The sequence below is a fragment of the Taurulus bubalis genome (assembly GCF_910589615.1).
Source record: "Taurulus bubalis genome assembly, chromosome: 20".
In the NCBI taxonomy this organism is placed as follows: Eukaryota; Metazoa; Chordata; class Actinopteri; order Perciformes; family Cottidae; genus Taurulus; species Taurulus bubalis.
This window is the reverse complement of record NC_136608.1, coordinates 9,136,876-9,164,452: the sequence shown is the minus strand read 5'-3', so window position 1 is coordinate 9,164,452 and position 27,577 is coordinate 9,136,876. Positions and strand designations below refer to the sequence as shown.

The 27,577-nt window shown below is 39.7% G+C and overlaps 1 protein-coding gene across 1 annotated transcript in view; it reads right to left on the bottom strand.

Moving 5' to 3' along the window:
* grm8a (glutamate receptor, metabotropic 8a) overlaps positions 1-27,577 on the bottom strand; it is a gene marked incomplete at both ends in the record, with an annotated part of 184,711 nt that overhangs the window by 48,504 nt on the left and 108,630 nt on the right. The window contains 3 exons of the mRNA XM_079235931.1: positions 11,491-11,628; positions 14,017-14,171; positions 14,517-14,652. Coding sequence (XP_079092057.1) covers positions 11,491-11,628; positions 14,017-14,171; positions 14,517-14,652 — 429 coding nt within the window. The remainder of the gene's footprint in view (positions 1-11,490; positions 11,629-14,016; positions 14,172-14,516; positions 14,653-27,577) is intronic.

Genomic DNA, 27,577 nt, shown 5'->3' with positions numbered 1-27,577 from the left:
CTCTTCGAATATCTCCTAAACTACATGAGATCCCATTTGAATAATCGAGCCTGGCACTTCAACGTCGATGCAGAGGTGGATGTACTATGACTCACACTGGTAAGAACATCAGGGTTACTGGAGACTACACCAATCCAAATGTAAGAGCAGAAATCTAAAGGAAACATGAAACCCTGAGCTAAATCAAACATGTTTTTCTTTTCGTTATTTTGCTTTAGAGGATCTGTATCCTTGGTGCTGATGAGATGGATTTTGGCTACTGCTAGTGTAACAGATGTTGGATAATGAAATAACTTGGCGAATACAAAGTTTTACTCAATAAGTGTAATTTTCCTTCTAAAATGATCTAACTTTCGGTATGGCAAAGAAAAACATCTTATTATGAAGTCAATGAGTGGAATTGGTTACATTTAATGTATCCAAGGATGATTTGTATCAGGGTGCATATGTAATACAATATTTATTTGTACCCTGAGATGGTTGTGCATGTTTTGAATGATTTGCTGCCTGACTTCCAGCTAATGTTTCACGACTATTATATGAAAGTACAAAAAAAAAAATTGCTGTGAGGCAGCTGTCTTTCAAGTGTTGCTTGTGGGAATTCCTCACAAGACTTTGAAACTTGAATGCATGAACTAAATCCCTGCATATACCTGTGTTACAACGCAACAACAATGTCACTTTGATAAAACTTTAAAGTTAACAAAATGTTCACGAGGACAAAGATTTAAGTCTGTGCAAAGTTGCTCTTTTAACTGTAAGAGAAATAACGTCTTAATCATCTATAACTTCCTATTATTTATTCATCTAAAATGATATGCTTTGGGAAATAGTTGGACATAATGTTCAGAATTTTAATGAATATGCAAATAGCATTACGATAGTCCTTTAACCTTCAAATATCTTTAACATCATATTCAAACCTTGGAGCCTTCCATTAAAACCAAAGCAAAGTAAGTGCCTTGCTAAAGGGTAATTTGACTATCTGGCTATCAATGTTCCAGTCACAAACATGTGTCTCCCCTAGGCTTCAAATGACATTTTTTTCTCACTTTTCTTATTTAAAGACGTTTTTAAAACTTGAAGCAAGAACCTAATGACAGTAATTTTGAGGATCTCCACCCATGTTAGAAACAAGTAACCCAAGCTGACCAATTATAGTTATTGTGGTCTCCACGTACACCATGACCTACAATGTGTATAAGCTCCAAAGCCAAAACATATGAAGAATGTAGCATTCTTAATATTAATAATTCTTAATAAGTAGCAGAATCTTTTTCAAATACGATGTTAGGTTAAACCTGCACTGCAGCTCCAAAACTTAAAGCCAAGCCCCACATCCCCCGGTTCATTTGGCGGGTGGCTCAATAATGAGATTGATGCCAGTGGAACCACTGAAATATGCGCTTCAATGTCTTTCTAGTGAAGCCACAGCTGTCTGTGTCTAATACAAACACGAACCAATACATTAGGGCGGTGAGGTGAGGCTGAGGCAAGGATGCTGACTGGCTAACTGCCTTGATGGATGCCTTCACGGACCAGTGTGCCAGCCAGTGTGTTTTACACAGAGGGTGATTGATGCAGCACGGATGACAGATAGACTAATGATTTGGACAAGCTCCTTAATTAAACATCAATTAGGAACACATTCAATTCTCTCCTCTTCTGCTCCTGTCACCGAACTTTCTTGTTTTTTTTTTCTACCGTTTTGTCAGGCGCGCTCACATATACGCATGCATTATTGTGATTAATTTGGAAATAATTAAGTGAGGAACTTTTATGTATAAACCTCCGAATAATGCAAACTCAATTCAGATGGTGATGAATGCATTCACATAAAGGTTGCTTGATTAGCTTTTCGTGAGGGAGATGACTTGATAGGAAAATGCTGCCGCATCATAAATCATAGACAATTATAAAACATTGTTATCGCAAAAGACAAAATGTTTTTGCGTTGCATGTCATACATAACATGAAGCCAGGCAACGTGACCCATATGCCAACAAGAATCGTACACATCCACACCAACACACTGGTCCAGCTCTGAGCTAGCTAATCTACGAAGAAAGAAATCTACTGAGAAAGAAATTATTAATATTAATAGGAAGAGAATAGGAAATGAAGAGAATAGGAAATGAGCATCAGACAGGAATTCTGCTCTACAGGACTTGGAAAAGAGCCCAGGGTTATGTCAATACAGCGCTACACAAATACCAGTCATTAGATCCAAGTCAGCGTGTGACAATGTGTGTGTGTGTATGTGTGTGTGTCTACTTGTTTCATAATTGGTGCCTGGTTTCCACGTGTGTAGAATCAGCGATCAATGTCAAATATCATATCAATATCATTCACCTGGTGAGTATGTATGTGTGCATAGAGCCCAAAGCCGGGTCAATAGTATTTAAATGTGGGGTGAAAAAAAAATCTGAGAGTACGATTACTGCAGAAATGTTGCTGCAGTGATCCGTTTTAGGTTTTAGAAAAAAAACAATAGAGAAAAACATGTGCCTAAACAACTGATTAGACAATTTTGTAGCTAGGGTCACACTTTCTATATGAGAACAATATCACTGTGGGGACCTGGGAATATGGTATCATCGCTACAGTAGGGGGTAAGGGTCAGATCAACAGAAAGTTGTGAACACATATTTGTAGTATGAAGAGTTTAATCTCAAATCGAGCACACGTGAAATGATGGTAATAATTGCTCCTTGCAAAGGAAGACAGTGGGTTCCTAATTACAGCAGGTAGGAACGAGGAAGCTGGGCTTTAAATCGTGATGAAGTTTACAACAACGAATCTGGGTAATAACTTTTTTATTTAAAATGTGTTGCTGACCTGGGTGTTTGTTGAAAGAGGATTTTAATAAACCATGAAAACCATGTTTGTGTTCATGTAAATCATCACAGTACTCTTGAGATGCATATCATAGTTGTTATTATTACTGATAGATCTTATGGCAAGACTACAAAAGCAAGAGTTGTAATAAACATACATTTCCCGCTTTACAAAGAGCAATTCACTGCAGAAGACATCTTTTCATGAGTAATGTGATGCCGCAGACATATGTGGCTTCTATATATTACATCTCTACATTATTACTAATATATATTACTGCTGATTGTACAGCTAATATAAATTATTCATTAGTCATTATTCATATTATGCCAAATCACTGTCCTGGCACAACTTTCCTCTGTCTGCCTTCAACTTGTCTTATTTTACTTTTGTCGGTCCTTTCCTCCGTTAATCTCTCTCCTGCACGGCTTTCACACAAACAAATAAACAATCATGTTGAGTTTGTGTCGCTGAGGGAATGTGTGTTTTATGTCAGCGGGGCCCTGTCTTCCCACTCGTGAACAAGCATACATAAGCACAACCCCAGATGGAACAGAGGCCGACACAAGGGAAGGCAGAGGAAGAGCACAACAACGTTAGTGAGAGAGCGGAGAGGGAAACTGGATCAAACAGAACAGAGGGATGGGAAAAAGAAACCTAAACAAATAAATAGAAGGTAAGTTAATGGAAAGAAGGTTGAGATAAATAAGAAACATATGAAACAACAGAATGAGGGAGAGAGGGAGAGGAAGAGTGGGGGAGAAAAAAAAGGTATTGTTAAAGAGAGGACAAACCGTAAAATCACATTAGTAGAGCAACACTTGTTCTCTCTAACCGGCAACAACCTGTCACTGCACACAGAAGTGTGTGTGTGTATTTGCACACGTGGCATTTGTATGTGTGAGTACATGCACACACAGGGATAAAATGACACATTTATGCATTGAATCCTTACATTTCTAGTCTCCACTCATTAGTCGCGGGACAAGAAAGAAGGAAATAAAATGACAAATGAAGCTCTGGGATTAGTTGTATTGGATTTTTTTGTCATTATGCAGAAGTAATCTTCCCCTCAATCACACACTTTGACATTTAAGAAATTAAACTGAAAAAGAAAAATGTACATTGAATACCTTGGCCCTATTTTCCAAGATTTGAGCATCGTTCTTGTCAGCGTCGATCACGTTTCACTCCCTCTGTTCACGCATGGGATTTAATTATAACAAGAGTCTGTTAAGTTAGTTGTTTAAGGTTGTTCCTTCACGCTGTATTTTGGTGTGACAGATTTTGATCTTTTTCTCCATTTATTAAAACTTGTGTGATATGAGAGGCAAAAAAAAGTGAAAGAGGCAACCGATCGATCGGTGCATTTCTATGCAACTGTTTGCAAACAGATTTGCAATACCAACTTTAATTCAATGTCGTCTCCCCAGCTTGCTCGACTGCACCCAAATGGCCAAGAAAGCAATTAATACTGCTTTAATTTCATTGCGTCGTGATTTATGATCATGGCCAAAGTGTTGTAATCTATGATGAGCTAAACATGTGCATGTTCATTCAATTTAGCTCTGTGATTGTGGGTGTGTATCCATTTGCTGGTGTGCTTTTAGGTGTGTAACACTAACTGAGATGTGCGTGACATGGCCACAGTGAAAAGTGGGTCCCCTGAACCTGCTCAAGATGGATTTGTGCGTGTGTGTGCGTGCGTGTGTGTGTGTGTGTGTGTGTGTGTGTGTGTGACTCAACAGTGAGAGATGGGCAGCTCAACATTGATTCTTTCAACCACACCAGGGACGTAGGGACGTGTGCATGCCTTTTGTTTTCTCATTGTCAGCACTGTAATATTTGTAGACAGTTGTACTATACGTCCTTTCACGTATGTGTAGAACATATTTAGTCTTGCTGATCTGACATAAAGCTGCAGTGAAAAACGACAAACAGTACCTCTGCCTCAATGAAGAGCCCACGGGTTTATGTTGGTTCTCTTCTGCTACACTTTTTAAACTAAAAGAAGATAAGAACAACTTTTACAACAAAGTCACGTATATATTTTTGTCCAGAAGGATCGATGACTAGACTTAATTTACAAGTTAAGGTAAGACCATGCATACACTGCCGTAGGCTTTATGGCCTATTTGAATGAGTATGAATTGTGGAATTGCAATGGCAAATTAAAAGCACACGGAGGGTGCAGAGGAAATGCGCTCTTTCTCTTGAGCCTCTATAAATTGGTGGAATCAAATATGTACCGTACCTATGTGTGTGTAAAGAATGCTGATATGAAATATGACAAACGACCAGTAGTCCATATGCAAACTGCCGATTGAAAGATGATTTAAGATCCTCTACTGGGTTCATATATTTGTAAATCTGACCTCGCGGCACGTCACTGACCCACACAGAACTTCCTGCCTCGCTGCCTGCGACGGCAACACAGCAGTCTGGCATCCACACGGATAAAGTGTATTTGTATAAGAATCCAATCAGACGTTACTTGCATAACACAGAGCATAGATGTAAGACTGCGTCTCATCAGTCAGACACAAGCACATATGCACACGGAGTCGTCGAACCATATCGTCTACAAGAAGATGAAAAAGCATCATTCCACTGCAGCTAAAAGACACTTCATCGCGCGTACTGGAAAGTAATGCTGCAAAGAGTCATAAAATACTGTCTGTCGCCACCTCTGTCTCACACTCTGCAATCTGTCTGTCTGGGCCCGTCAATCTGTAATTGTCCGTCTCCATCTGTGTTTGCCTCCATCTTTCAGTCTGTTGGGCCCTGAGGTCTTTTCACAGGGGAGGGAACAGTTTATCCAGCCTGCGAGCCTAATAACTCTCCATCCCCATCGACCTCGTTAGGATATGGTCTATTTCCAGCGAGTGAACATGTGTTTGTGCATGAGGGTAAATGTATGCATGCTGAGCTAAATCAGGATTTAATGAACTTCTGGAACTGAGTGAATCTCAAAAAGATAGATCCATACACGCATTACTAGTGTTGGATGAATACTTCAAAGGTTGAGTTTCTTACCATGGAAGAAAGGAAGGGCTGAAAACTATCACCTAGTAGCCCTGAGAAAATCATTTTACCACTAACAAACACTCCGTAATGTATTCATATTTCATATTAAACGAGGGAAATGAAAAGCTTCATGTGCATGTGTGTGTGTGTGTGTGTGTGTGTGTGTGTGTGTGTGTGTGTATGTGTGTGTGTATGTAGGCATTTGAGAATCTTCTGTGTTTGCCCATTAAGGATGGAAGTTACAGCATTCATTAGGCAGCTGCAAAAGGAACTACAGTCCTGTGGTAATCTTGCTAATCAGGGGAAGTAGACCAGGGAGCTTTAACTGTTATGATAGGATTTTCTCAGAGAGTTTGCACTCTTTACACACATTGTGCACAGTTATATTTCCACCTTGATTAGAGATGCTATCTCCCTGAGCTAATGGTAAAATATGCCTCATAGTTTTTCTCAAAGGTGTGACCTTGAGATTAATAAATATTTGTTGAGGCATATTATTTTGTGTGACTTTATCTAATTTGTCTCTTTACCTGTGGTATGAAATACACACAGAATATGTGTTGTGGCCTACAGTCTATTTGTCCATGTAATGTAATGTATGGAGGTGCACATATTGTTTGTGTACCATATCTGCACCAATTAACATCGAATTTCCCTCAGTTGCATGACGTCTTTCGGAGCAAAATGATTCTGTATTGCTTGGTTTGCTGTCCACTGCCTGTATCTGCACCATGTGCTTCCCCCCATTCAGTCGGGAGAAAAGACCTCTGGCTGAGTGTTATTGGACCCATTAAACCCAGCATGGAACACTAGATTCATCCATAATAAGCAACGCAAGTGCAAACTATACAGCTGCATAAAATATACATTATTACAAATAGCTTTGCAAATAGCTCTCCCCAGATAGCTAGCCCATCACAAATATGTAAGTGTAAGCACCCATGTAAAAGTCTGCTTCGTTTATAGATTTGGCTTTTATTTGCAACGTTTACAGTGATGTATAACAAATGATTGGGCAGATTAGTGTTTGTGACCGTGTGAACAATAAGATTTGACGAAGAGCAGATCCACATAAGAACAGGTAGGAATGAGTGAGAAAGACAGAGTCGTTATGCTTCATAACTATTAAATATTTACAGTGTTTGGTGCTTTGAATATTATATATACAGCGAGTTTGTTGACAATATTGATCTTTTGAGTGTTTTTTTTTATATTCAATATTTCAGTGTGTTCGTGCCAATGAAGCCATTCAAGTTTGATCTCGACAGAACAGACAGAAGTGACAAATATAGTTAGAGACAGGAGAGAGAAAGTCAGACTTTCAGATTGACAGTCAACAAAGTGAAGAAAGATCACAAAGGCCAAAATAGGAACACAAAATAATGATATGATTCCCAAGAGAGTGACACAAGTCACAACCCATGAAGGAGAAAAAAAAAACAACAGCCAACAGTGTAACGACCTTGTTTTCTGCTCCCGCTGCACTTTAATTCCTCTGTGTGTACCTGGAGCTCGCAGCTCCTGTCACAACCAATGCCACTCACTGGTGGAAAAGATCCATTGATGAGCCCGGGTCGAGAAGTGTGTGAGAAGTGTGTGTGTCCTGTGTGTGGGAATGGGTGTTGTTCACGTGTGTATGTGGTGTGTGTATGTGTGTGTGTGTGTGTCTCTGTCAACTCTGTACCAGTGTGTCTGCCATTCCAGAGGAGTTATCATGGAACTAGGATATCATGATTTGAGAGATCAGTCAAAGTGCAGTGAGTTCGACTGAGGTGCTGCTATGCATCGTTAAGACAGTTCTTGAGATGTGTTAAATTTGACATTCAGTGAATTAATATAGCAGCAAACAACTCTTTGCTATGTAAATATATAGTTGAGTAATGGCTACCTGAGCAGAGAATGGAGATGTGTAGGCAATCCCTCAAACATAGATATGCTCTGAATTCAGAATTTAGCACCTTTAAATTATTCTATTTTATTGTGTGTTCTGTGTCATAGTTCAGGTTAGTGGATCAATACAAAAAAGATATGTGTGTGTGTGTGTGTGTGTGTGTGTGTGTGTGTGTGTGTGTGTGTGTGTGTGTGTGTGTGTGTGTGTGTGTGTGTGCGTGCCGGAGAAAGAGAGAAAAACATGTTTTGCATTGTAAAGTATATACAGCAGCATCTTCCTAACAACGAGGCCAGTGGGATTTATGGATGGTCAAAGTATCACGTTAATTACCACAGAGCTTCTGCATTCGTTTGTGATGGTATCTGCAGCCACTGAGCATGTAAGTGTTTGTGAGCATGTACAGTAGGTGTGTGTGTCGGCTTATCTCTGATCTGGTGTCAGCCTCAGTCAGCTTCCCCTCAGGCATCAGTTTTACCTGACTGCACGCTCTCAACACAACAGTTTTATCCCAGTATCTGAGTTTTCCTGGTTGATGTGCTTACGAGCATATCAACCACGCTTCAGGGAAAAAAGGCTTTTTACTAGACTCAGAAGTTGGAGTGCCTTGGATTTTCCTTTTCCTGTGTGCTCACTCTCCTTTTTATGAAAGATGAAATGATAGGGATGAAAGTTGATGTAATGTATTGGAATTGGTCGACTGGAGAACGAGTGTTCAACACTGGTGGTAGCTGCAGTAATGACCATTAAAAACATAAAAATGCATTTTTAATTTCCACACAATACTGGGTATTTTTCCAAAGAACAAAATATGCACTATCTTGATGTCACAAATTGTGCATGAGAATAAAGTTAAAAGGATAAAGCATAGGTCAAAGAGCATCTGAGATCGGACTGATCAATGAAACTCATTCATTCAGAATCAGAGGAAGCCAAACAAGTAATTAGAATTGCAAGAAAATATTAAAAAAAACATTTGACATACTGTAATTTGTCTCCGATAAAATAACTAATTCAAACAAAACATTTTGGCACTGTGAATAATGGTGCAACTGAAAACATGACGTTAATAAAAGATTTAGTAGAAATTAAATGTTTAGTGTCTGATGGAAATATGTTACTCTTCTAATTGAATAAAGCTCATATGGTAGGTCTTCTGATTAATTGCTCAACATGGCCCGAAAGGTTTCTCATTGGTTTATTCTTTCTAATTTGTGTGTCTTTGTGAATATATATATATATATATATATATATATATATATATATATATATATATATATATATATATATATATATATATATATATATATATACATATATATATATATATATATATATATATGTATATATATACATATATATATATATATATATATATATATATATATATACATATATATATATATATATATATATGTATATTTATATGTATATATGTATATATACATATATATACATATATATATACATATATATGTCTATATATACATATATACATATATATGTATATATATATATATTTTATATAATCATATGATTTTTTTATAATCATACTATGTACAATCTCTATACCGATAATTGTTTTCAGACAAAGAATATTATACATTATGTTACACTATTTATTTGTCTTAGTATTTCATTTATTTCAGTTCTTCCTCTCTCTCTATTAATCTCTCAGCCCAACAACATGCAATAATCACACCCATTTCCACATCCTCCCATCAACTGTGTCACCATGGCGACCTTGAGCAGCAGGCTGCTGATTGGCTTCTGTGTTGATGATTTGGAGGTCGCGACCCCCAGCACTTGGAATTAATGGACTTTGTCGCACGAATATAGGCCAGGGCCCTCGACACATACACGCCGCATACACAGATGCCACGGGTAGTAATAGATGGTCAATGGCCGTCGCAGACCTTACAAACTTAATTATGTGAATTAATGGCGGGTGTCAGCCTCAGTGTGACACGCAAACATTGCAAAAACTGGCAACATGAAGTGCCTATTAGAGCACAAATACACACATACTCTCGATACACACAGTGTACATCACAAGTCTCTTAATTGCATCCCTGTTTCCCTCACTTACATCTTTTCCTTGCTTCTTAGTCCCTCCCACCAGAGAATCATGGAGAGATGCAAGGAAACCATGCGAGGATAGAGGATACGAGGAAATGTGTTTTAAGAGAAATGAGATGTCCTTTCCTCTGAAGCGTCACGTGAAGCGGCGTCTGTTTCTGATGACGGCGACCGCTGATCACAGCTGGATCAGCTGTCAGTCGGCTTTAACAGCTGGAGAGGCTTTTGACGAAGCTTGTGTCTGAACACATGATAAGTGGAACGGATTGTTTTCTGGTGCGGACAGTTTTCAGCTAATATTCAAATAAAAACCCAGTTAAAATATTGATGAAAATGATAAAATAATGTTTTCAGTTGATTTAATGGTGTTAAACTACTACTTGTGCTAATAAAGACACCGTTATCATCAGTGTCAGAGTGGAGATGCTCTGTCTGTAGTGTGTGGTATTTATACTGTGTTCTGTTGCTTATAAGCGCAGGATCAATTTATACCGGCGGATCTGTATGTTTTGAAATTCTGATTCTGAAGTCATTACTAAATAACCCAAAATATGATTATGATTAGTATGTTTCTCTTGAACACTGGAATTATTTTTTTACGGACAATGTTTCGGTAGAAATTACAATGATGTAACTCATTAAACTCGATACTCAGGAATGATCAGCCTCATGTGACTGAATGGAAATTACGATAATAGCTTCCAAAATAAAAGTTACAGATCATAAAAAAGACAAATGTTTTTGATAAATGAAGAAAGTTGTTTGTGGTCCTTTTGTTTTTCAGACCTTGAATGAAGATATGTTCTGACAAGATGGTGAATCAGAAAAAAAAATCAAATATATAGAGAATTTAATCTGTGATCCGTCTTCACTCTGGTATGAAACTCCAGTGATTAGTCCGATCAGCTGCAGCGTCCAATCAAATAACTGATGAACAGTGAGGGGGCGTGTCCCGCTTTAAAACACTTCCTGGAAGCCTGCTATCGTGCATCCTTGAGCATGGCTCCTCGGAGATCCCTTATTTATAACAAATAAGAGACTTGGGATGTACCTTCATACACAATCTAAATTATTGCATTGACAAGCACAGACTCCACCGATTTTTTCATTTCTCTTTTCTCCACATATTTCTTTGGAATTGCCTAATTGGAAAATACCAGAAAGACAGGTTGCTTTTTAGTGTTAACTAGTTTCTCTGGTGACTTCAATCTTATAAAACGTTGCATCTGCTGTTAAATGTCAGAGAATGCTGATAGAACCACAGTTTTGGAAGTGCTTAATCTGGAAGCTACATTCATAGGCATTTGGTTCCTGATTTGCAGCAAACCAAACAAGAAGAACGTCTCTGAGCAGAATACAAGGATCTGGTGGTTGTGGTGCGAGGGTAAGAGAAGACCAATTAGAACTGACGGTAGGTAAAACTAACAACCCTCTATGGAGCATCTGGGTTCAAACTCATCTTTTCAAATTGGCAAATTATTTGCGACAGTATGCTACGTAGTATAAAATCCCACCCCAGGTAGGAACATCTGTATCTCTTTTTGCGTCTGTACTAAGGAACGATCCAAACAAATTCCACCGAATGCACATCCTGGTTTGGGGCGATCAGACATTTATTTAAGTCATATAAAGTAAAAGGAATAAGTGTAGAGTCTTACCTGTGCATTTCTTCAGGCTGCCGGGCCGTTTGCCATGCATACCCAGCTTGCAGTTGAAGTTTTCCTCCCAGAATTCAGCAAACCAAACATTTCTTCTGTTGTTGGACAGCGAGCGGCTACGGAAATACCGGTCGAACGCTGTAAAAAACACAGATGAGGAAAAGTTGTTTTCAACAGCAAGATCTTGTTTACTGATGTAATGTGAGGAGAAAACAGAAGCGTAAGGTGTTACGGGATTTTTTTTCCACTGAATCTGCCTGCACAAAAAAAATTGATGTTAATGCCGGTGTAATACACTTTGACTCACAAAGGCAAATGTTGTGAATAGCCGATGGATCTCAAGTATAACTGAAGAGCCATTTCTGCAGAGCCATCCAGTTTAGGAGCGCCTATCAAATAATGAGGCCGAGAGCAGAGAGCGCAAACATTTTGGACTGAGCTTCCATAGTCTATGTTGGCTACTTGTCCAATTTAACAAGCAGAAAGGACGAGAGAAACAAGGAAATACATATTTCTCCACTCACAAGAATGAAAATACCTGTCTGAGAATGGCAGGCTGTGATAAAGAGATGGATGAAAGAAGAAAGAACTGAAGGGAAAAAAAACACTCATTATACTTGTACAACTAGTTCATACCATAATTAATTGGGAAAACAGCTTTTTGCTTTGTTGTCTGTCAGGAAAAGATGGGCAAACCGGATTTTTAGAAGGTGTTTTTCTATTGCCATATTGCTTTCATTAACATCCTCAGTGGTGTGTTGGGTACTTGGACAGGCGTTATTTATTGGTTCCATGGCCCCCAGGTATGCCATCCTAGATGAGGACAAAGAAGCATTTACACTTCACTAATAAAAAAGAAGGAGTCATTTCCAACACCACTGGAACTGTAGCTCAGGGCAACACAGTGCATGTGAAACAAACCATGGAGGATGGCTAAATCACTGGGGACCATCAGACTGACTTGGACAGCCTGTGCCATGCCAGATTCGCTTTAAAAGGTGACAAGTGGCCTTGATTAATCTCCTCCCCTGTCCGGGAAATTGGTCCAGTGTGCTCCTGTGTAGCTCAGTTGCCACTTAGACTGCTGGGAACAGTGGGATCACTCAACAGGTAGCACATCTGGGATCACATGCTTCTCATCATGATCACAGATGTGATGCTCATGAAAAACATTAAAGCATGTGTGGTAATGTGAGGTTCTTTAAACGACATTCAGTTCAGGTCGCACATATTTTACCAATTGTTTAGGGACCCGGGACTCTCTGGGGCAACAGTCCCTATGGTTATTTGATTAAAGGAATAGCGTGACATTTGGGGAAATGGGTTTATTGTATTTCTTGGAGTGAGTTAGATGAGACGATCGATACCAATCTTTGTGTTCCACTGCAAAGCAAAGGTAGGGAAACAAAAACCTCTAAAGATTACTAAGCAGCATTATATCCGGTTTGTTTTATTGTTTAAACCAAAGTGTAAAAACAGATTTACAGGGATTTATTGGGCGGACTATATCTTCAATGATTTCCTGAAGTTGCCCCTGACCATCTGGTAACCTCTCAGTAATGACGAGATTTTAAAAGATATAGTATAATTTGGGTTGAATGGAATATATATATATATATATATATATATATATATATATATATATATATATATATATATATATATATATATATATATACATATATATATATGTGTGTGTGTGTGTGTGTGTGTGTGTGTGTGTGTGTGTGTGTGTGTGTGTGTGTGTGTGCCTCTGTCTACAGCTTTGGCCAGCACAGAGGGATTATGAGAAAAAATGTATTCAAGATGATATAATATTTCATGGATATTTGCTTTCTGCATCTCAATAAAAAGATCATTTAAAAAAAGACATCTGAGTTGACTCAACATCCCCTGGAACTCAACCTGGACTTTGTGTCAACAGAAACTGACCATTTTAAGCTTCACAGAGGTAGAATATATTGTATGGTTATTGGATGATCATACATCAAATTGTCAGGTGTACCTAATATATTGGTCCATTTGCAGTGAATGCACTCTTCATTAATCCTGTGCTCACTCACAGCTCCTCTGTCTGTTCTAAAGACCCTATAGTGTCCATCAGCCAAAGCCGACTTTGATTCATTTAAACCTCTCTCTCCCTCACTTTCAGGTCATATACTGTCGCCTCTTTGTCCCTCCAGGAGTCAATTATCTAGTGGGGAGCTCTGACAGGGAGCAAATGAGGATATGTTCCTTGGCACAATAGCAAAAACGTGTCATCCGCTGGGATCAAGAGTCAAGGAACGTGTGTATTTCACTGTCTGTTTATGGTCTTTCCTCCCGTCCCCTTAATTTGATCTGTTAGACTTCGAACACACACATAAACGTCAGCTTCTTCTCCTTTGTCACACCTCCAGGTGTGAAGAAAGAGTCTCAGTGTAGATTAAAAGTTTTGGCCACCCATTATTTGTTGTGAGGTACTGACTGTATACGTTATGACATATAGTCATATGCATATCTCTGTTTTCTTCATTCCACTCTTACCATCAACAGATGCCCGTTTGGGAAGAATGGTGATGGCTCCCTGGGCCACCTTCTCCTGGCCAATCACAGGTGAGATTTTAGACCCCCAGCTGTCTGAACCCACCCACAGGAAGTGACCCGTCTGGTTGTTCCTTTTAGCTGCATCCAGAACTCGTCTGTTTGAGAAGAGAGCAGAGAATTAAAGTGTGTGGAGGTTAGAAAAGAACAATGAAAAGGGCATCAACGAATGATGGAAATAAAATAAACAGGGAATAGGAAAAGGACAATTCATCTTAAAAAAGCATTTTGACTATCACTACTTCTTTTATTATATCAGTAGTTTAACATCAATGATCATATAACTGTCTTGAAGGAATAGTCCGTTTCTCATTATCTTTACGTTATTATTTTTTTTTAAAGCACAGCAGAATATGTCACTTAACCATAATGTAAAAGTGAAGGCAGTAGAAAAACAATGAGCAGTGGCAGCGCAGGCCCTTGTTTAAGTGCACAGCACGTACCGTATGTCGTCCTCATTAGCGAACATGATGATGGCCCTGGCATTGGAGGTCTCCAGCAGGCGTCTGATGATCTTGTCAAACTCTCCTGGCCTGGGTTCCCTGGGGATCTTCAAGGACTGGGCGATACACACACCACCTGGGAAAGAAGGAGTCAGAGAAAGAGGGACAGAATGAAGTATCAATATTTCATTCAATGATTTACATTTCTTAATTTTTCTATTTCTCACTCAAATGCAGTGTCTGACTTGATGCTTGTGCCCAGTTTATTAAAAATGTGTTTTTCCCGTGGTGCATGCAAGTGATGTGGCTCTACACTTCCAGCAGCGTCAGCACTTTGAGTTAAGCATAGGAAAAACTGGATGGTTAGTCTAACAGCGGCAGCCACCATCAAAAATTCAACTTCGGGGAATTCTAACACACCATAGTAACAAGCAATAAAACAAGGATTATCTAAAATAGATGAGGATCACATATTACCATATTAAACATTCATGCCAAAACACACAAAACTGAGATTTGGGCGAGACGAGACAAGTTATGGACGAAGTACAGACAAACCAAGGTGGAACATTGCAGTTGGGAAATAAGATGAGAGAGAAGGGAGGAGGTGATAATGAAATGATGGATGTGGGGGAAAGAATGGTCTCAACGGTAAATGGACTCGCTTAACACTACGCTTAATTCACACATATTCATTCAGTGATGGCTGGGGCTTCCCCTGCCCACCAGGACGAAACTTATTCTCATTTCAGAATATGCTGAAAGGTGAGGCTAAAAAAGATGTTGAAGGCAGGAGGTGTCGACAGCAACGGAAATAAAATAGCGAGAAACAAGGTGAAAGATGAATGGAGCAATATTATGATAATGAATCACAGCACTTTGCTCAGTGTCGGGCAGAATCCGCTGCACCCAATTCACACTCCTCCATGTCCTATTGAGGGAGGCTGACAGGGATGGCAGTCGCAGCAGTATTAGTTATTTCACTCACAATAAGTGATAATGAGGGAGGTATCTGTTGACCTTATTCTTTCTTCCTGTCTCCCTGCCTTTTTCATACACTCACAAACACAAATCGTGTGTAATAGGAACATAATAGAAAATGTGAGGTTTTTGAATGACTCTAACCCTCTCTTCTTCACACACAAACACACACACACACACACACACACACACACACACACACACACACACACACACACACATACTCTGCGTCCATTTGTGAAATCGTGTGTGAGGGAGAGTGAATGATGTCCCCTCCCTCCCACGTCTGTACAGGCTGTTGCTTTAACTATATGACTCCCCTGAATCTCACACACACACACACACACACACACACACACACACACACACACACACACACACACACACACACACACACACACACACACACACACACACACACAAACATTCTCACCAGTGTGCATAAGTGACAAAACAAATACTCATTAGCCCCAGATTAAAAGGCTTTATCGGATAATAACTACAGTGACAAAATATGCACAGGCAACCCCATATACCCTTCAAACTATACAAACTTGGAGGTTTCGGAATGATTTCTCAAGGATAATCACCAACTCCATTTACACGTTTGTGTACGTACACACATATAGCACATTATGAGGAATCAAGGCACTTGCATTCTCTCCACCATTGTCCTTGGACCAGTATGAAAGGGATTAAATCAGTCTTTGTTTCATAACCTCTTTCCCATCATCAATAACTGTCCCAATGGAGAACAGACTTCCCAGATGAAGACAATATCAAATGATATCTATGCGTTTACATTCACACACTCACAGACACACCTGACTGCCAAATTGACTGCTATCCCCAAAAAACAATTCTCCTTTTTGATGGTGCCAAAAAAGCAGCTCATTAGAAGCGAGCGTCGGTTATTAGTGCGCACCTTCGCCACTCCGTTGAAAGGAAAGCTGTAAGGTTGGGTCAAACGAAACATCAACGTCCTTTTCTCTTTTCCTCTTTTTTTTTTTAAATAACTCACTGAACGTCTAGTTGAAAGCAGAAGTTGTTAAATAAAAAGGAGGGTTTGCAAGAGAGAGATTTATCATCATTCCCTTGCACATCACAAAACTCCAGACAGAGGATTTGCTTCAAACTGCAGAGTAGAAATGGACAGAAAAAGAGTGAATGATGACAAAAGTCTAGCTAACAATAATACCAAAGCTATCTTGGAGACAAATGAGTTGCCGGTGCAGGCTGAGTGGAAAGCTCCTCGTACGAGAAAGGCATTTGTTCAGATGTGGAAATGTTTCTCTGAACTACAAACATGATTTCAGTGGTTAAAAAAAAACCTTCGTCTCAAATACCTGACGAGTTGTGAAAAACTTCTGGCGGCCAAATTAAGTGACAATTCTGCTGTTGAATTGTTTCCCAGGGCAGAAACAGTGGCTGATGACATGTGAATGTCATGTGAAGAAACAGAACAGTAAACACTCTGAAAACGTTCAGGAGAGTTGAGTTGGAAAAGCGGTCCCGACCCTCCAAGAAGGCAATCACCTTCTTCCCACTGGCCGTCACTCTGATGAACAGTTAATCAGTCCATCTGCACTATCTGCACTTTTGACTACTGTCTTTAATGTCTTTTTTTAATCTTTTTTATATATATCTGTATCTTGTTTACTGTATATTGTGTGTGTAAAAGTACGAAGAGCAAAGTAAAACCAGAGTCATTTATGTGCAAACATACACGACCATTAAAACTGATTCTGATTCTGATTCATTACTAACTCTACTTCTTCCCGGGAGCCTCTGTGCTTCCTCGCCTCCAGTTTCCATGGATCGTGGCTGTCTGGAGCCGGCCCTGTCTCCTGCCTCTGGTCCTCTCTATCTCCTTCTGTTGACATTCAATTCAATTCAGTTTATTTTGTATAGCCCAAAATCACAAATACAAATTTGCAAGGGACAGTCGCTTGGAAGAGGCCTTTGAAAGGACGCTCTCCAAGTACATGTGACCGGTCAGCAATTGTCAACAGGCTGGATGGAGAGCAAGGTGGATGGAGGTGATCTGCAGCCCGCTCTTTGGCCAGAGCCGACAGCAGTTTGCGCATTGAGGGAGAGGAGAGCCATCTGCAGTACCACTGAAGCGGCAGAGAGGGCCTCAAGATGGCTGTGGCTCCAAATAGGAGAGCATGGAGTCGGAGTACCTCGCCATCTGGACACAAGCTGGGGTTTGATCAGCCTCGGGTGGTGTCACCTGGAGGAGGGCGTGTGATGTTGAAAGACCCGAAAAACCTGATGATCCCAGGAACACCACTGAGGATGTGTCCAGAGGCATCAGTAGATGTATGTTCACAGAGAGATGATGAGCGAAAAGCTGTTGAAGGATTTTCTCCTGTCAACTACCAAACTGTTTCACTTCACCCCGAACCAACAGAAACACAATCCCGAGGCTTATAATTTGGCCGATTGTGTAAAAACTGATTAATTGTTTAGAGATATATCACACGCCAGCCATACTAATGTGAGACCAGTTAGAAACGGTCTCAGCTGTATTGGATCATAGTAATAGCCGGTTTATTACGTGATTCAGCAAATGCTGCACAATAATCTACAATGGACTAATTGAATCATGGGCGCTATATCTGCTGAGCTACACCGAGCTCTCAGTTTATCTCTAATAACCTGATTATTGAGGCTTTAATGTTGAATAGAATGTGAATGACTCCAAATGCCGTGTGCCTGTTTATGTGTGTGTGTGTGTGTGTGTGTGTGTGTGTGTGTGTGTGTGTGTGTGTGTGTGTGTGTGTGTGTGTGTGTGTGTGTGTGCATTTGCAACTGCCTGCCCCCACTGTAGCTGTTAAAAATAATGCAGGTTGCAAGTTGTGATGATGAATTTGATGTTAAGTGCATCCAGAGCTTCTCCAAATTAAACCCTAAAAGTCTGTAATTAACTCCATTCTGCTTAGAGATTAAATTCAATATGTTTCAGGACTGGAGACCACTGTCTCAATGTTTAATTAACAATCTGCTTCCCTTGCATACTCTCCTTTCTGTCGACATCATTGCATATTAACCAAGAGAGCCATGAATTGGGAGTACTACTGCGTAGTATCTCGTTCCTGTCATTTCCTTCACACCTCCAGCATGTCAAAACTTTTCAGCGTGTTGATGGATCTTTATATATATAATATTTAAAAGGTGCTCAATATGAAATTCAGTGCATGTCTACTGCCTCCACAAGGCTCTCAACGTGGCGCCGGCGGCTCACAGCTAACGGCGCTGACAGCAATTACATTGCAGAAAAACAACAAAAGTGCCGACAGTGTTGACCTGAGGGGAAAAATGAGGGCGGGAGCCGCCGCCGTATCAGCTGTAACCGCCGTATGATGAGGCGGCCGTGGGGCAACGCTCACATGCACGAACAGACACACACGGCTGAGGAGCTATGACAACACACACAGAGGGAGAGAGACTTCTTGAAATAGCAAAAAGCTGTTTGCTGCTCTATTAACGCTCTGAGTATCGTATAGAGACCCTTTAAATAATGTGAGAAAAAGAACAAAAGTATAGTGCTCCATTTTATTGGAATTCAACTTTATAATACATCTATAGGAGTGTGCAATATATGGCACCAAAGTCTCTCCATCTCAAAATGAAGAACCAAAACTGTGAGACATAACAGAAAAATGCTTTTATAAAAAAAAAGGCTTATAATCCAGCCACCAATGGCAATTTGGGAATTCTCAAAAATTTGGGAGAACTACAATTACATGCATGGAACAACTGGAGGACCTGGATCTCCATCCTGGACCATTTGAAGCTGCTCCATACAACTGACTATTGGCGGGTTTTCATCCACTGCAGTGATCACCTTCTGCATCACAATGAACCCATGTCATCTGTTTCTCACAACAACTCATTACATCTTCATATTTGTTTTGCATCACTCCATGCAACTCACAAAAGTACTCCCCACACACACACACACTGCTAGAATCCAATCTGCATCCTGTAATGTAGTTATACCGCCTTAAACACACGCATACATGAGTAATGAGAGTAGCTTTAAAGGTAGCTGCCACTTTCAATGGAGTGTGTGTGCGCGTGTTTTTCGTGTCTGTGTTAGATGTGAGGGTTGTATGAAATGAAAGGCAGGGAGTGAAATCAAGGTCCCTGCCTTTAATGACTCTTCCATTAACATAAAGCTGTGTCACCCACCACCACACTGTCTTCCTTTGAAGACATAAACACACCTTGCCATACAATCACAACATTCAATAAGCTTTGACCAATAAGGCTTTGTGTGCCAAACAAATCCATATGAAGAAATTAATTTCTTCCCTCAGCTTAGTGAACATTTCTTTGATAAAAAAAAAAAACGCCAACTTCATTCATCTCCATAGAAACACCTTCCAGCGAACTGTTACTACTGAAGATTTCTCACACAAACATACAGCAAACACATGCGCGACACTGATTTCGACATTTTCTTTCTCTCCAAACCTCATTAGCACTCCTTTAAAGTAAAAAGTTGCACTCTGCCTCTCTATACTTTGTTCATGGCTTGGAGCACTGCAGCTCGGGTCTTTGAAGTCACTGATTTGTGTGTGTGTGTGTGTGTGTGTGTGTGTGTGTGTGGGTGTCACATGCTTGTGTGAATTTGTCTGTGCTCACCGATGAGCGGTTGCTTCTGCATGCATTTATGTGTACTCCAGTGACTACATGCGCAACACAGATGCTGGAAGTTTTTTTTTGTTCTCTTCGCTTGGGTTTGGATGATGTGGTGCGGTAAATATAGTGTTCGGCAGTTTTTCCGCTTCGAAGTGGAACCTCTCCTCCGGCTCGCTAATGAATCATTGACAACACCCACGGAAACGCTGTCCCAGGAAATGTACATCCTCCCATTAAAATATGCCTTACAGGACGGACCTGAAATGTAAGATGGTCCTAACCCGAACCCGAAAAGACGCCTGAGGTGGAAAAGTGTTTGTGAGCCCCTAATGGACTTAAGCTTGAAATTGATTATACTTCGCTGATAATGTAACACTGATTAGAGAGAGAGAGGGGAAAATGGGTAAAGTTGGTTCAGTTTACAGAAATCAAATGCACTTTTGGTGAATGTTTGTTCGATTAGCATGGTGTGAATGCACACTGAGAAAATGATGAGCGATGCCTCCACAGCACTGTGGGTTATCACTGTATAAATTGAGGCAGCAGTTTGCATCAGCATGTGGATATTGGATATTTGCAATGATCTACTGTGCACATAATGAAATGTTTCAAGTGGTGCTTAGACAAAATACAATAACTTGTGGTATCTATCTACAAAGCTAATTCAAACTGTTGCGTCAGTATATTAGAGGCAAATTTATTAAGACAGTGATAGTCTCTGGAGGTGCCCGTCACTCTACATCTTTGTGTGATTATTATAAATCTAGACGGTGCAGAAATCCTCCTCTCCTGGGTTCGGCATTAAGACTGCAGTGGAAGCAACAATAATTGTCCATCAGCTGGCTTAGAAAAAGCAGGGGATATCACACAGGTTAAACGTTAACACAGGTCATCATTAATAGTAATAACAATAAGCATATTTGAAGACACCACCTGCCACTTTTTTTTTTTTTTTTTAAATGTCCCAATTGTAGAACACTTGACTTTAAATCCCTCTATATAGCGTTCATAAGCTAAATATTTACACATTTAGTAACTGTACTAAATCAAACCATATTGTATATTTGCTTACAACTACATACATTGTATTACAAACCATGTATTAAATGTCTCCTGCTTATACATGCTAAATAGTGGGCCCTAAAGCTGCTGTTATTGCAGCAGAGTGTCTTGGGTTGTTAGTCATCAATAAAGACCAATAGTTATCGGTTTTAAATCAATTGGGTTGGTTGAACATGCAAAAAAACAAATGGTGTGCAACATAAGAAAGTTTGAATATTTATGGTGCTCACATGACGTTAACTTTACCCCTAAAAAGTGGACGAGAGCTTAAAGGGATGGCTTAATCCAAGCCTTTCCTCATACTTTGTCATTTTAATCAGGGGACACTGAATGATGTCACAGGTTAAATAATAATTACTTTTTTAGATTACTTCAGGTGCGCACATTACAGTTCTATGTGAGAGTCAAAAGGCATTTGAAAACATATGTTTGCATTAGTCCCTATAATAAGGATTTGGGGCTTAAAGTAATTTCAAGATAATAAAAGGGACTCCAAAAGTAGGTACCAACTCCAACAAAGATGGGAAAGTAACAGTTCCAAAGGAAGTGTGGACAAAATGTTCTGAATTTCAGTGGAGGATATGAAGCTCAACCTCATGGAGACACTAGTAGACTTTCTCACACCTGCTCAGAAGTCTCACCACTAAGACTCCTGCTGCTGCTGCTGCTGCTGCTGCTGCTGCTGGAGGAGATGTGGCTCCCAGAAAGCCGATCACTAACACGTATTTTGGGCCTGTTAACATGAATACTTTTTGGCATATGATTCATAGAGAATTTGAAATTATTTTTTGGGGAAAAATACTTTTAATTGGTACAAACTCCTTTTTGGACTTACAGATCCAGCATCCACAAATATAAATAAAATAAAAAAACGTTGGAATATTGATTGTAGCTGCTATTTTTAGAGATCTTTCTTATGTTTAAATTCATTTTAGAATGTTGTTCTTTATCTCATTTGAATGACCACATGTCCTATTGTTGTGTTCTATAATTGTATTGCAAAAACTGAAACGATGGATCTTTGTGAAAAAATATCGAACCAAAGATGACTTGTACTGCTGCTGTAATGGGACCCTAAGTAAAGGAAGAATGTAATGTATATATACCAAAGCTATTACCTGCATTATTGAAGGTAATAGCTACGCAGCCATTGTAGATATCACCAGTCCTGCTTCTCCTTCTGCATTATTTATTATTGGAGACATCCTACCTCATGCAACAGTATAGATACAGTAACAAAAAGGTAAAATGATTCCATTGTGAGATTTTTTCTTTCCATTAACACAGAGGCTGATGACAATCAGTATGTTGTGATGTCACTCGAAGAGCTAAAAACAGGACATTTGACTGGCAATAAAATCTCTCTGGGCTAAAGTTGCAGGGCAGAAGCTCGGCAGAATGACTGATTTAAAAAATATAATAACAGGACTTTTAATTTTTTTAAATTATATATTGTATGCATATAAGACAGCCTGTGCCACTCTCCAGTACTGCACAAAGAGAACAGATATGACTTTGTACAGACCTCGACATCTTTCATTATTCCTGTGTGTGTGCGTGCGTGCGTGCGTGTATGTGTGTGTGTGTGTGCAGGAATGAGAGATGCAAGGACATAGTGAGTCTGAATGAGAGAGGGGTGAGGGTTGATTTGGAGGTTTGAGTAGGGAGAGTGAAAGAAGAGAAAGACAAAACACACACAAGGGAGACAGAGAGTGAGTGAGTGAGTAGGACAGAAAAAGAGACGGAGAGAGACAGAAGCTCTTGGCCTTTTAACGGTTCACTTTGCCCGCAATCCCACAGAAAGTGTGTATGTCTGTCTCGGTTTGTGTGCATGTATGTGTGCATGTGTGTGTGTGTGGTTGGAGTAATGGGTGAGATGGCAGGCCTTTATTTACCCCAGGAGTCAAGCAGTCTAGCTAATAACAGTTAAGCACATGCTTAGGTCTGTGTGTGTGTGTGTGTGTGTGTGTGTGTGTGTGTGTGTGTGTGTGTGTGTGTGTGTGTGTGTGTGTGTGTGTGCCTATTGGTTCGTAGAGCTGTTATCACGTATTTATACAGAATAGCATTTCTTGAGTGAATGTTATGAATGCTGTAAATTGTTCATCCATCTAAAAAACATGGTCGTACCTGAGTTCCGGAAATAAAAAATGCATTGATGAAAGTTTACTGAGTTTACTTCTTGACTAACTGAAGAAAACATTAAATAACGAACTTATGCTATAGTCATATTTATTTATTTTGCCCTCCTTTTGGCTATGAGTGGGACATAAAGAAAACCTTTAACATTTCCTCTGAAGTAGAATTATACTGCAAGCAGTGCAGTAACAATCCACATGAGACTTCAGTAATGGCTGCATCTGAGCCATTTTGTCAACCACGCACATATATTTGAGCGATTCCTCAGTGGAGCCTTCTTTGCTTTTCCAAAACATTTAAAAGAAACAGCATAATGTGGTCTGTGTCTGGATTCCTGTCTATTACATGATGCACTGTATAATGAGGGTTTTTACACTTCTGCAGGGATACATGTAAACATCTTTCCAGAAATACAGAGTAAAAATATTCATCTTATTCCTAAAAAGACTAAAACGACACAAACGCCTCCAACAGTGACGCACCTTTGTTCACACACAGATTGACAAGCAAGTTCCTGCATGGCGCAGTCACCTTTCAAAGGATCAGTTTGCCATGAGAACTGTGCTTAGAGTCCACAAGTGCAACTCAAGACTAGTTCTGCAAGTCCTCGGGCAGGAAGTAAGTCAATTGATGACGTCAGTGAATCGCCTGACCTTCTTCCACCTGTCACCCATTACCCATCACCAATACTCCCAATCAATTGCATGAATCTCACCGGCCTTCTGCCGGATGACGGAGGACTGGTTGTGGAATCGGACGGGACAGACGAGAGGGAGAATGGTCGATGGAAAGGGATAGGAAAACATGGAGGAATAGCGGGAGGCCGAGAAGGTGGTGGGGGATGGGGGGGAGAAATGAGGAAAGGATGGAGAGATGGAAAGATGGAGAGAATAAGGCAAGGTGGGACGGAGATAAGCAAGGGATGATTGGATGTCAGGCCACAGATAAAAAAGCACAAGGTCAACGTTAAGCTCAGAGATCACAAAGAGAGAACATGACCACTTCTCTATCTGGTACTCTCTTTACCTCTCCCCCCTCTCCCTCCCTCTCTCTCTCTTCTACTCTACTGTTGCGAACATTCTCTCGTTTGCCCTGAGAGGAGAATTTTCTTTCATATGGCATTCTCCCCGCCTCTCTCTCTCCAACACACACTATCTGACAGTAATCAGACATCCAATTACAGCAGTGCCCTCAGACTGGGGCTATGTGCGTGCATGTGGGTGTGTGCATGTGTGTGAATATATGTGTTGTGGCTGGGCTGTTTTTTGCACACACACGCACACACACACACACACACACACACACACACACACACACACACACACACACACACACACACACACACACACACACACACACATGCACACACACACAGCGCGTCAGATCCCTGCTGATGCCTGTTACTCCCCAAGCTGAGATGCCCTGCTGTCCTTCAGCCCACGCCTTATCTGGTGATGAAGGATATCACATGTTCAAAAGACACACACATAACTACACACAAACTCATACAGATATATAGCAAACATAAAACAAAATGTCACATCTATGTCATCAAACAGAGGAAAACGTGTTCAAGGCAGATGCAGATAGCGGCAAATACTTAACATACAGAAGAACACTCACTCATATACATAAAAGAATAAGCTCACACACTTCAAACTTCGACACACACACTGAGGATGAACATGGATCTGATATGTGGTTCCATCTCTCCCATGGGTTGCTGAGGCGTCACACTTCCGACAGTGAAACGGATGGATGAAAAACCAAAAATGTCACTGAAACTGCTGACCTTTACGTTGACCTTTATGATGGTTTAGAATATGCAATTTAGAAAAAAAAAAAAGTATTTGTCTTCTAAATGTTCTTTTTTCACAAGCAACACTGCAAGATTAAAAATATATGCATTTACACATAATAGTTTGAAACTTAATAATATCCTGCATTACTTGAATATTGGCATAATCTCTTGGAGACATGTGGGGGATAATAAAAGATTTGATCTGGGAGGTTATGTTTGCTTTGGATATACCAAACATTGTGACGTGTGGGTTTTTGTATTAACGTTGACTCGTCTGAACTATGCAGAACTGATGTTATTGACAAAGAAGAGGGTGCAATTCTAGGTTTGAAGTTTTATATTTAAAAACAAGATATATGATGGTTGTATATACTTTAATATTCGACACATCAATAAACAAAAAGACAGCTATGTTTTTCTTTAACCATCTCCTGTGTCATATATATTCATATATACATAAGTACTGTATACATTAACATTTTGGAGTTGAGGCAATTTCTGTTTGCAGAGATGTATTCATAGCAGGAACACCCTTCTTGATGATTAGCTATATGTGGTGTCATGTGATATGATGTGTTGTTGATGGAAGGTTCGGTGCTATTAGTGGACGATGTTTGTGAGGTTTTGCACATCATCGTATTATTTCAAATCATTTGTAAAAAGATACTTATTTTTTCTTGGTTTTGACATCTTGTTATATTTCTATGTGATATAGCGATGTCTTGTTATCCCATGTGGGATGGGCAACATGTTTGGCATGACAGGGAAATAAGATAACTAGCTATAGGCCCATTATAACCATTATTATGTCGTATATTCTCCAACATTGACAGAATAGTATATATTACTAACAGTAGTATACACACACATTTGCATGGGCAGTATACAGTACCTAATGGAGCATGATTTATGCATCTGTTATAAAAATGATTGATGATTGATGACTGTTTTCACAAACGTATACACACAAACAAACAAACAAACAAACAAACACACCATAGCAGATTGTGTCCATCTTTCCCAAAATAAGATCCAGTAGTCATTAAGCCAGGCTGTAACACAACAACGACCAGAATTCCTAGCAGTTGTGTTTGAGTACATACAATTTTGTTTAACAGTTTATCAATGTTTATCTCTGCCAAATCAACAGAATCAGCCACCCAGCAGAGTGCAAACAGCTGACTGTGAAATACAAATTGTGCGTAATAAGTTAATGTTGTCATTTGTGAGGGACACGTATAGTGTTAAACTCCATACACACTCACCAATACATTAAATATTCAATAGAAACTTCATCGATAAGTCAACATAGCAAGCAGCCCGCCTATAGAATCTGCAGCCAGTAATATGTTCCTGTTGGACTCGTCCAATGAGCAGAATATATGGGCGACATTATGGTTTTTGAAAAGCTATGACGACAAAGGCTTATTGCGGCAGATAGCATCTGTGTGGGCAAACATGGTGTCTGAATGGCAATGAAAAGAAAAAGCCTGGCTGCCTGTGAATACATTACGGGTTGTGTTTGTGTCTGCACCTCACACCTGACACCGACAGAGGCTATTGTGTGCTATGCTAATGTAGCATTACAGTTGGATGGGTGGGAGGCAACACCTTGTGAGCTTAACAACTTTTGGCAAGATCTCCCCCTTTTTTCCCCAACAAATATGAATATATATGGATGTGAGTAGGGTTCCCATAATGTATCTAATGGGATTGCAGGTATTTTTGTGTGAATATGGAGTTCAGGTGCCTTAATGTCATATTGTTTGGGCCACATATCTTTTGAGTGTTCGAAAAGTGTAGTTTTCATCTTGAGGATTTTTAACAAAATCTGGATTTGTAATTATTGTTTTGGGTATTTTTTGGGTATATACATTTGAGCAATTATGATATGCAGCAATCATCTTCTTGCCACTTTAATGGTTGTCTACTAATAAACTAAATCCTGTACACAAACTTAATGAAATCCTATTACCCCTTAACATATTGTGCATGAAACCACATAGTTTTCATCCAAAATCCTCCTCCGGTTAGAGCTACATTTACAATCAATATGTCTTCTACTATGCTTATTACAATGAAAATGAAAAGAATGTATGTGTATGTAGAATCGATGCGCTACCAAATTGAATTACGTTCATTTGATGCCGTTTTTTCACTGATGTTATCAACATTTGACTGCATTTTTAAACATTTAACATCGGCTTCACCTGCATTCACCTATTTATAGTCACAGCGTCTAATCCAACACGGTATGCTGTTTTCATCAGCTCAATGCCTTATTGTTTGGCCAGGTGCTGTGAATGCACTATTGCTTTGGCCGACTCGGCCCCATGCATAGATTCCACCCGATCAATATGTCTTGCACATGAAGTATTCTTCAGGTATTGACACGCTCTCAGTTGGCCTCGGCTTCTACTTCTGGCAGCAT